Source organism: Leucopleurus acutus (genome assembly GCF_964270905.1).
Source record: "Leucopleurus acutus genome assembly, chromosome: 17".
Classification (NCBI taxonomy): domain Eukaryota; kingdom Metazoa; phylum Chordata; class Mammalia; order Artiodactyla; family Delphinidae; genus Leucopleurus; species Leucopleurus acutus.
In genome coordinates, this window is record NC_139159.1 from 50,800,975 (window position 1) to 50,813,030 (window position 12,056).

At 33.7% G+C, this 12,056-nt stretch overlaps 1 protein-coding gene across 34 annotated transcripts in view; it reads left to right on the forward strand.

Moving 5' to 3' along the window:
• Positions 1–12,056, forward strand: part of RIMS2 (regulating synaptic membrane exocytosis 2) — a gene marked incomplete at its 5' end in the record, with an annotated part of 584,629 nt that overhangs the window by 302,253 nt on the left and 270,320 nt on the right. For 19 of the 34 annotated variants that reach the window (XM_082858712.1, XM_082858717.1, XM_082858713.1 and 16 more), the window contains 3 exons: positions 7,319–7,386; positions 9,198–9,317; positions 11,673–11,772. In XM_082858712.1, coding sequence (XP_082714838.1) covers positions 7,319–7,386; positions 9,198–9,317; positions 11,673–11,772 — 288 coding nt within the window. Of the gene's footprint in view, positions 1–7,318; positions 7,387–7,502; positions 7,712–9,197; positions 9,318–11,672; positions 11,773–12,056 lie in introns of all 34 variants that reach the window. The other 15 variants (XM_082858721.1, XM_082858710.1, XM_082858742.1 and 12 more) reach the window with 1 other exon arrangement.

Consider the following 12,056-nt stretch of genomic DNA (forward strand, 5'->3'; position numbering starts at 1 on the left):
GGTCCCTATCTTTAAAATCTGCTGCTTTCAGAGCTGGCAATGCATTAAGAGCACATTACCACAAACTTAGTGGCTTAAAACAACACATGTTTACCACCTTACAATTTCTGTTGTTCAGGAGTCTCAGCATGGCTTCACTGAGTATTCTGTTTAGGATCTCAAGCTACAATTAGGTTGTTGCCTGGGCTGTGTTTCTGGAGGCTTGATGGGGGAAGAATCTAATTTCAGGTTCAATCAGATTGTTGGCAGAATTCATATCTTTGTGATTGGATGCAACTTGAAGTTCCTAGATGGTGCCCATCGTTCCTAAAGACTGCCTGCTCTTCCTTGCCACGTGGGCTGCTTACTTCATCAAGCAGGCAAAGGAGGCTTAGAGCAAGTTCACTAGCTAGGGTGGATATTTTAACAGTATCATGAGAGTGACATTCCATCACTATGCCATTCCACCACCTTGATTAGGAGCAAGTCACAGATCCTTTACAAAGGCATGAACACTATGAGGTGGGGATTATGGGCATCATTTTAGACTCAGTTCTCCACACTCACCCCAATAGTTGTCTCTGAAGCAACTCCATGGAACATAGTTTGAAAACCATTGCCTTTGATAATATTCCCAATGTATAACTTTTTTTTTTTTAACTTGGGCTATTAGTCTCCCTTAGTACTGAATATTTTCCTTGAAGGACTTAAGCCTTATGATCAGTTTTAATGGCTTTCTTAGGGAAAATGACCCTCCAGGAAGGTTTCAGCATTATGTATCAAAATATAGTTCTTGGAACACTTGTCCTATGGGAAAGGTTAGTGTTCCAAATAAGTTTGTGGAAACTGTAGATTACATAATTCTTGTACAGAAGCATATTGTCATTACTATAGGAAAAATTCTGCACTCAAGAAATCTATTTAATTGCATTTAATCCAGAGTTTTCTAAGCTTATTTGACTAGAGGACCTTTATATCACTCAAGCCTATTAACATTTTGCAGAAGCAGTGTTTCCTGTTGGAAAATGCCAACACAAATAGCCTGACAAGCTGAGGAAGAAAGTAAAATACAAAGAAGAAAAATGAGAGGAAAAATAAAAGGGCCATAGATAAATTTTCCCTATCTATTTAGAATGAAATTATGATTATTTTACTTTAATAATGATGAAGATGGTTATGATACCATCAACATTGGCATGACTCTATAATTTGCCAAACACTTTCATGACCATTATCTTACTTAAGCCTCTCAACAATCTGTGATATCACGATTAATCTCTTTTTATGTAAATGAGGCCTAATGTATTATGTGATTTGCCCAAGTCATAAAATTAGTAAGGAGTGGAGCCAATACTTTAACATAGGTTTTGTGGCTTCAGCTATAAAACTCTTTCTGTTGCAACATGCTGTGACTTTATAAACATGATTAAGTTAAAAATAAAGATGTTGAAGAATACCTTTGTATACTATGTGATTTAATTGAAAACATTTATTAACCTAAACAAATGAAAAACTGTGACATAAAACAGTTTATAAATTCTTGCATTCATTTAATGACTGTAGGGAAAATGTTATAAATAGAATATCTGAACTTTTTTTCCTCTGTGCATCAAACACAACATGACACAGACACACGTACTATTGGGTTAGTTTATATTTTGCAGTAGAGATAAGTGAAGGAGAAAATCTTAGCCTAAGATGTGAATCTTTTCATTATTTTTAACCAGGTTTTATATTTAAATGTGTTTAATTCAAACTAATAGAATCACTGAATATCAGAGATCGGTAGGATTTAGTGCTCTTTTAATGTAACTTTATTACACTGATTGTTCACTATATCATGCTAACAAGTGGTACTCCAGCTTTTCTTTGAACACTTCCAGTGATGGGATTATCAATACCTATGAAGGCAGCAACACATTATTTTTAACTTTTAATTTCAGAATAATTATAAATTTGCAGGAAATTGCAAAGTTAATACATAGAGATCCCATGTGCCCTTTACCTAGTTTCCCCCAATGGTTATATCTTGTTTAACTATAGAACAATATCAAAACCAGGAAATTGACATTGGAACAATGTGTTTGTTTAGGTTTGTGACATCACATATATGGATTCATATAAGTACCACTGTTACAAAGATACAGAGCTGTACCATCACAGAGATCTTCCTTATGCTGCCACTTTATATTTAGTAACACCTTCGTCCCTCCCCACCCTGTCCCTAACCTCTGCTAACCACTAATTTATTCTCTATTTCTATAATTTTATTATTTATACTATATAAATGAAATCATGTGGTATGTGATATTTTGTTATTTTCTTTTTCATTCAGCATATTACCCTTGAGGTGCATCTATGTTGTACGTATCAATAGTTTTTTCCTTTTTATTAGTGAGTATTATTCCATGGTATGGATATAACACAGTTTGTTTAGCCATTTGCCTATTAAAGGACATTTTGTTTGTTTCCACTTTTTGGCTGTTACAAATAAAGATATCCTTTTTCGTGAGAATTCTCATCACATAAAGCATTTTGCCTTTTGTCTTAAGTATGATCTTAACTAGGTTTTTGGTTGATGTCCTTTATTTATTTGAGCAAGTTCTCCTCATTCCTTGCTTTCTATGAGTTGTATTTTTTATTTTAAATCATGAGTTTTTTCTGCGTCAATTAATAGGATCATGATATTTTTTCTTTTGTAACTTGTGAATGTGATAGCTTACATTGATTTTTTTTTTTTTTGCGGTATGCGGGCCTCTCACTGTTGTGGCCTCTCCCATTGCGGAGCACAGGCTCCGAATGCGCAGGCTCAGCGGCCATGGCTCACGGGCCCAGCCGCTCTGCGGCATGTGGGATCTTCCCGGATCGGGGCACGAACCCGTGTCCGCTGCATTGGCAGGCGGACTCTCAACCACTGCACCACCAGGGAAGCTCTACATTGATTTTTAATATTCAACCAGCCTTGCATTCTAGCAATAAACCCCATTTGGTCAGAGTGTATAATTCTTTTTATATATTGCTGAATTATGTTTGCTAATATTCTGTTAAGGATTTATGTGTCTGTATTTATGAGGGAGTTGGTCTGCATTTTTCTTGTTTGCCATTTTCTTTTTTGTTTTCTGTTCCGTTTTTTATTTTTGCTTTCTTTTTCTTGCCTTTCTATAGGTTATTTGAACTTTTTTAAAACAATTGCATTTTGATTCATCTGTAGTGTTTTTGAGTGTATTTCTTTGCAAAGATTTTTTTCTAGTGGTTGCTCTAAGTACTGTGTATACATATGTATAACTTATCACATCCTGCTGGTGTTGATATTTTACTAGTTAGACAGATGTAGAAACTTACATACTTTAAGTTCTTTTATCTTTCCCTGTTTATAAGGTAATTATCTTAAATATTTCTTCTATGTATGTTGAAAGGCATATCAGACAATGTATACTTTTTGCTTCAAACATCAACATAATTTAGAAAACTGAAGAGGAGGAGGAAAGCCTATTGTATTCACCCATATTTTTACTTACCATGTTCTTTATTCCTTCTTGATATTTTCAGGTTCCTTCTTTTTTTGTTTCAATTCAGGGTTGACATTTCTTTTATTTCAGCAATTGAAAAATATTGTGCCATTTCTTTCTGGCCTCCAAGGTTTCTGATGAGAAATTTTATCACTGTCATTGGAATTGTCTTTCCCCTTTAGATCAGTTGTTGTTTCTTTCTTGCCTCTTTCAAAACAGTTTGTCTTTAGTTTTTAGGTTGATTATGATGTGTCTTGGCACAGATTTCTTTGTGTAATTCTTGTTTGGGGGCTTATGTAGTTTCTTGAATCAGTAGGCTTACATGTTTTGCAAATCTGGGAAATTTTCAGTCATTATTTCTTCAAATACTTTTTCTGACCCCATCTTTCTCCTCTCCTGGAACTACAATGACATGAATCTTCTATTATTTTAATTATATATTATAATCACCAAAGTCCCTGAGGCTCTGTTTATTCTATTATTTATCTATTGTCTCTCTGTTTTTCAGATTGGGTTATTTCTGCTCTATTTTCAAGTACATTGTTGTTCCTCTGTCCTTTCCATTCTGTTCTTGAACCCATCCATTTGCTTTTAAAATTTCAGTCATTTTTCAAAAAGTTCTAAAATTTCCATTTTGTTCTTTTTGTCTTCTATTTCTTGTTCTAGAACTGGAAAGTTCAGCAGTACATTCTTGACTGCTACTAAAGGAAAAACATCTTAGTTCTGCCCTTTGAAGCTATATAAAATAAGAATACTAAGTGATAAGTATTATTATCTAAATATTAGCAGTCCTGATAGTTCAGGACTACTTTCTATATATTTTCTATATGTATTCTACATGTTCTGATTACCTTATTTAATTCTTACAGTAACACTAATATTTACTCATGTAAGAAATGTTTACTGAGGGCTTACCGTATGTGACTTTTTTTGTTTGTTTGATATTTTTGCTTTAGCTTCAAATGGTCAGACAGCTGACTTCTTATTTATGTACAGAGGGAAAAACTACATTTCCGCAATTTTGGTAGTTTGTAGGCATACGGGAGAAGAGAGATTGCAAGCTGAAGTCTCACATCTTCACATAAACCAGCCAAAAATTTTTATTTATAGTCTCCATATTATATTTAATCCAATTCAGAGATTTATCAATACTTTGTTGTGGAACAGTGGTGTATTTCGAAAGAGTTACAGGTTTTCTGAAATACAGATATGCTCAGGGTTTTGGGTAGCCATAAAATCTTAATTGTCATTTGTGCAGTGAAAAGGATTGGGAAGCACTTCTCTAGTTAACAGGTTGAAGAATGTATTTTTTTCCCTACAAATTGAACTTTGCATATGTTAATAGCACAGCTTCATCATCCTACACAAATAAACTTCTGTGAATATACTAAAAACTATTGAATTGTACACTTTAAATGGGTGAGTTTTATGGTATGTGAATTATATCTCAATAAAGTTAAAAAAAAAAGAATTGTCTCCTGTTCCTCTCAAACAGTGGGATCATAATCACCTGGTGGGCTTGTTAAACCAAATTTCTAGGCATCACCTACAGAATTCCTGATTAAGTCTAGGTGGTACCCAAGAATCTGCATTTCTAACAAGTTCCCAGGTGCTATTGATTATGCTATTTTAGGGATTTTGTGAACCATTCATCTACACAGAATTTTCCTACTTCCTCATTTTCCTTTGACTCTTCAGTTACTTCAGTCTGATTTTAATTTCATCATTCTACCCAGAGTGCTTTTTCTAACATCCTTCCTGATATTAATGTTGCCAAATCAAATGCATAATTTTCAGTTCCTTATCTTAGGTGATGTGTAGAAATCATTCTGTAGTTGATTTCCCCTCCTGTTTAAGAAATTCTCTTTCTCTTTGGTCTGGAGACCTCCATCTTTCTCCCTCCTTTCTTCTTTTCTATCTCTACATGCTCTCAGTCTCTCTCTCTCATCTCAAATCAAACTCTGTTAGAATTCAATCTGGGTCCTCTTCATATCTTACCTTACTCTTTGTTTGTCCTTCTTAACACTCTTATTTCTACCTCCAAAACATCTCTCAGTTCCCTTTCTTACCATGTCTATTACCGTCACCTATGTTCAAGCCATAATCACCTGTTGCATGAGTTATTGCAACTTTTTTTAAAAAAATAGATCTATTTATTTATTTTGACTCCATTGGGTCTTTGTTGCTGTTTGTGGGCTTTCTCTAGTTGCAGCAAGCGGGGGCTACTCTTCATTGCGGTGCGTGGGCTTCTCATTGCGGTGGCTTCTCTTGTCGCGGAGCACGGGCTCTAGGTGCTCAGTCTCAGTAGTTGTGGCGCATGGGCTTAGTTGCCTCGCGACACGTGGGATCTTCCCAGACCAGGGCTTGAACCCATGTCCCCTGCATTCGCAGGTGGATTCTTAACCACTGCACCACCAGGGAAGTCCCGCAACTGTCTTTTAACTCATGGTGTCTTCCAACCCAACCTCTCTTTAGTATTTAGATTCATCTTTAAAAAATGTAAATCAGTTCATGTATCTTGCTTAAAATCCTTCAGTGAATGAAATTCATAATGTTTAAGATGGTATAAGAAGCCCTCTCTAAACTGGTCTATGTTGCCTCCCCAGTCTCATTTAGCACCATATTCTCCCTCAGTCTTTTTGGTTCAGACACACTGGTGTTCCATCAGTCTTTTTACAGTACCATCTTGTTACTTCTTCCTGGAATGCTCTTTCCTATGCTTTTCATCTGCCTTTATCTTTACCTGTCCTTTAAGTCACATATTTCAGTTCTCATCTTAAACATCACTTTTCTTAGAGGTGTTTACTGACCCCCAAATCTAAATTAGATGTTATTGTACTCTTTCAGTGTTTTGTACTCTCCTATATGACACTGATGATTTGTATATTGCATTTATCTCCATTCTGCTGCATGTCTCATTACCCCTTATGCTAGACTTAGCACAATGCATAGCAAATGGAAGGTGTTTACTAAATATTTTTAAATAAATGAAAGTATGAATAGAGCTTAAAAAGACATGTGCACATATAGATGAAAAAATTCTTTTTCAAAGGTAAGGCAAATAAGGAGCACATAAGTTTGGGAAATGGATATTCATTCTTAGTTGCCAATTACATAAATTGTCTGAAAAAATTATTTTTAAAGAAAATTTATTTTTTAGGAGAATGCAATTTCTGAAAAAAACCTTGAAAAATTGTTTCAAAGTAATATTAAGTAATTCAAGATATTTAAGGAAAGTTTATTTCTACTAATAGAAATTGAGTGAACCTGTTTTGTCCTTTTCATATAATCTTTTGTGTAACCAATTCTTTTTTTTTAATCACTCAAAATTTTTAGGCGGTTTCAGCATTATAAGGAATATCATACTACCTTCCAGAAACAACCTTTAAGTACTTCACTTTTAATTGTAGTGTTTATTAGCAAACCACTGTTTAATTTTTTAAATGTTCCTTAATCTTTGGAGAAAAAACTCATGTCTGTATGCCAGCATGAAAAAATAGCACGAGTAACAGACCTAGCTGAAAGTCTTTTTCTTTTTCAGAATATATAATTTTTTTTGTTTCTATTCCTGTTTATTATTAGCCTTTTCTCTTCTTGCAGCACTTTTGTCCTGTAGGGTCTGTCTAGAGTACATAAACTATATATTCTGTATTCTATAAATTTTAGTCATTTGAAATCTTAGCTTTCTCTTGATAAATATAGTGAGTACTACAGACAAAGTTCTTAAAACCGGAGAGGATCACACAGTTTAAAATGTTTATTATGTCTTTCTCTGTCCTTTCTTTTGCTGTCTCCTTTACTTCCCTCTTTTGTCTGTCTGACTCTCACAGGAGACATGGATTACAACTGGTTGGACCATACGTCTTGGCATAGCAGTGAGGCATCCCTAATGTCTTTGGTGAGACATGTGGAGCCTTACTTTTTAATTTCCGTTATCATTTCACTTTTCCTTTTTGATTTACACCTTTGCATGTTTTCTTTTTTGTATTTTTTTTTTTTATCCCACACCTGTAGGGGACAGTCAAAAGGGAAAAAGAAAAACTAGTGAGCAGGCAGTTTTGTCGGACTCTAACACCAGGTCTGAGAGACAAAAGAAAATGATGTACTTTGGTGGCCACTCTTTGGAAGAGGATTTGGAATGGTCTGAGCCTCAGATTAAGGACTCTGGGGTAGATACGTGTAGTAGCACAACCCTTAACGAGGAGCATAGCCATAGTGATAAGGTACTGAGATTGTGGAGCCTGCCTTTTAACCTGCTCATTTGGTCTTCGTTTGCTCTCTGTCACTCATTCAAACAGAACATAATAAAAGGACAGGGCATTTCAAGGGTCAATGTAGCATTTCTTAAGGTGCAGAAAAGAAAAACAAAACCAAAACAAACTAACCAACCAAAATACTTCTTGCTTGCTTTGCTGTTTTTGTTTTTTGACGGCATACCAAAAATAAGTAATTGAAAATAAAAATTAGGAACAAAGGAATGTTTTGTTTATGGTCGCATGAAAGAACTTTGTAATGTTATTATATACCACAAATATAAAGAATTTTTTTGGATTGGCTTATTTGATTGCTTGCATATATTTTCCTTGGGATGAAAATTAAATTATCAACAGTTTGAATCCCAGGCAAAAGGGAGATGATTGGGTCTGTTTGCACAGAAAAAGTTGTTTTTCTTTTTTCCCTTTCACTGTCATTTTGCTCTTTTGTTATATTGTCATAGCATTTTAGTGTAGTATTAATTAGTATTAGAACCATTGCCATCTGCTTTGGTATTTATTATTTTGCTTTTACTATAGTGAGACTTTTGAAATCTTTTTACCATATAGATGTGATTTACTGGAACTTGTCTTTTGCCTGCTAAATTTTGCATGAAGATGTGCATGTTACTTTCAGATAACTGTGAAACTGTGATTACACAAATCATTTACTTTGTTATTTGATATATGATTTATAATGGAATGGTATCATGATTTATAAAAGGCTTGGTTCTGCCCTGAGATAAACTACTAATATTTTCAACGTTGTTTAACAATGGATACCATTGAATTATCAAATAAAATTAATTTGCTAAATAGATCAGAGACCTGAAAGAATCAAGGACCCTCCAAAAAGTGAGAAATATAGTCTATCATCACCTTTGAATTAGGCCTGTTTCTCCCATGAACGTTCATTTGGAAAGTTACTGGAGCTTGTGTATTTTTAATAATTTTAATCTAGAAACCTACTTCAAGAAAGCCCTCATCAGAGGTTCAAATTCATGTTTTAATATAGTGTGACCTTTTAACTTTGACTGTAATAAAGTCTTTCCAAGTCTTCCAAAAGTGTTTGAAGATTAAATGCTCATTTTTAAATGAGTTCGATTGCATAGAATTGCAGTCTCTTTTCTGCTTGTGAATTTTTAATCTTCAGTGTGTAGATAATTAGAGTTTGCATGTGTTTTCAAGCTTTCTCAGATTTTGTAGAACTATAGAACTTCAGTATTGTGTCAGAGCACTGTTAGAATTTGCAGTAACTGGATTTTGAAAAAACTTGAGATTATTAAAATGAGGTTATAAACATAATCTAGTAAACCCTTTTGATCAATGTTTTGAATAAAAACTGGTTTGTGTAATCATAACACTTTGGAAGTTGGAAGTTTAGAGAGATTGCACACTAAGGGGTCATTTATCATAAAATAACATTAATTTTGTGTTTATTGATGCAATATGTCAGCACCCTGTGACGTGGCAGCCATCTAAAGACGGAGATCGTTTAATTGGTCGCATTTTATTAAATAAGCGTTTAAAAGATGGAAGTGTACCTCGAGATTCAGGAACAATGCTTGGCTTGAAGGTATGTGATGAAATATATGAGATGTTTCTCTATACTCATTTACAGCTTAATCAGAAAAGCAAAAGATATAATAACACTATACCAATTTAGTGGGGTTTTTTTCTATTTTCAAGAATTCCTAAATATTTCCACTCATTATCCAAAACCTTTTCATTTTCCAAGTATTATTTAAGAAGTTGCCATTATTCTACAATAATACTTATTTATATAATTTTGGAAAATAGAACTTGAGTTACATACTTGAGTTCTTCAAACTTATTTTACCTATAGTTTGTCCTTTAAGTCTATATATGTGTTTATATTCTTTTAAAATGATAGCTTCGTTCAATTATTAAATGTACAAACTTGGGAAATACATATATGTATTACATATTACACAGGAATATAATTTTTGTATTAGAGTAGCAAAATGTGTGTGCGTTTGTGTGTATTTGTGTGTGTGTGAGAGAGAGAGAATACTGTTTGAAGTCTGGAAACTCAAAAATACTTATGTTAGGAGATTTAATATAAATATTGATTTATATTTTACTGTAAAATACCAGATAATTATTTGGTAAGTACACCAAAGAAAGCTCTGTTTATTTTTTGTGCATCTATAAGGTGAATTAAAAACTGAAATGCGAAGAGAGTAAATGTTTTAGAGTTAAGCCATTGCTACAGAAGTAGTTGTGTAGATTCCAGTAAGTGAGATATATTTGAAAACTTTGGTTGTAAATAAAATTGAGCATCACTTATTGGCTGGTTGCCATGCAGTTGGCACTCATCTGAGCACTTTATATCTATCATTTTATTAACACTCACAACAGATAAGAAATAAGCTTAGAGAGGTGTCATAACTTGCCCTTGGTCTTAAAGATGGTGATGAAGGTGAGAATTAAATCCAGATCTGCCCAGTATACTGTTAGAGCAGCGTAGTATAGAGGTTGAAAAGTCTTGGCTTGATTTCTAGTTATAGCATTACTAGCTACATGACGTTAGGCAGCTAAACCTCTCAGCCTCAGACTCCTCATCTGTACAATGGAGATAATAATACTTACTGAATTTTTATCAAATAAGACTAAATAAAGCAGTATACAAACATTTAGTACAGTGCCTGGCACTCTCAGATTTCAATAATAATATAATCAGTATAATTATTATTATTAAAGTTTATCAAGCCAAGAAACTTTAAAAATATTAACACAGGGGGCTTCCCTGGTGGCGCAGTGGTTGGGAGTCCGCCTGCCGATGCAGGGGACACGGATTCGTGCCCCGGTCCGGGAAGATCCCACATGCTGCGGAGCGGCTGGGCCCGTGAGCCATGGCCGCTGAGCCTGCGCGTCTGGAGCCTGTGCTCCGCAACGGGAGAGGCCACAACAGTGAGAGGCCCACGTACCGCAAAAAAACAAAAACAAAACAAAAAACAAAACAAAACAAAATTAACACAGGGATTTCAGCCCATAATATCTATATATATAATTTTCAGAACCAAACATAGGAATAATGAGTTAATATTAACTGAACTGCAACTGAGTGTAATTCACTGCACCTGGGGACTAAATACGGAATAAGATAAATCAATGATTTTTGAATTCTGTATTGTTCAGTCAGTTTAGAAGAGGAAGAAAACTATTCTAGTCAATGAAGTTGGTTACTATTATTTGCTTAAAGTTGATATATTGATTGAGTGGCAGTTAATGAGAATCAGAGCATTAATTTTTAAGAGGCCAGTCTTATAGCTACACATATGACTTCACAGCATTATTGCTAACCTTTGTTTTTTCTTTTTCTGAAAGATATGTATTAACAGAAATGTAAAAGCAGAAAAATTGGGATGCAGATGATCTAAAGTTTACATTAATTCTGATGAAATTAAGTATATTTTGTAACTTTCTCAGAGAAAATGCATCATCGTGATCATCATGCACGTTATCAATATGCCCAAATATTACCCACTAATAAAAATTTTAGAAGATATGATAATATAGTAAAAGTAACAAAATATATATTATGACATTTGACATCTATAACTAGAAATGTTAATATAATTATATAGTACTGTAATAAGTTTTTAGAAATGACAAAAGTAAGAATTCTGTAATAAAGGCAAAAATTATAAATTGTTAAGTTGTTTCTAAGGTATGAATCATTTTCAACAAATAATTGATTAAATTGTTAAACATTTGGAATATGTAGAGTCCACACTTGGGACATGTACTCAGTTCCTATTAGTAACACTATATTATTTAAAAATTATTTTTAGCATATTAAACTATAGTTTCAAAACCTGCAAATTGTCTAGTTATTTTTTACTTGAATCTTCAGCTGTGTTCATCGAACAATATGCTTGTTTTAACATTTTCTTCTTTTAAACAGGTTGTAGGAGGAAAGATGACTGAATCAGGTCGGCTCTGTGCATTTATTACCAAAGTTAAAAAAGGAAGTTTAGCTGATACTGTAGGACATCTTAGACCAGGTAGGTTTCAATCTTTGATTATTTACATTTAAACTGTTAAACTTGAGTAGTTGTGAAAAAGTTATCCTCATTTAGAAGTGACTTCACCGATAATAAAAAGTTCATTTAACTTATATTAATCTTTATTCATTAATGGAAAGTTGTAACTACTAGTTCTTGAGTCACATAAGATAAAAATATTTTTATATTTACTGATCTTATTTTTTTGCTGATGGATATTCCTAGTCTGTATCTAGGATTAAATTAACCTAATTTGTTTCCCATAAGCCTTCCTATTTCTTTTG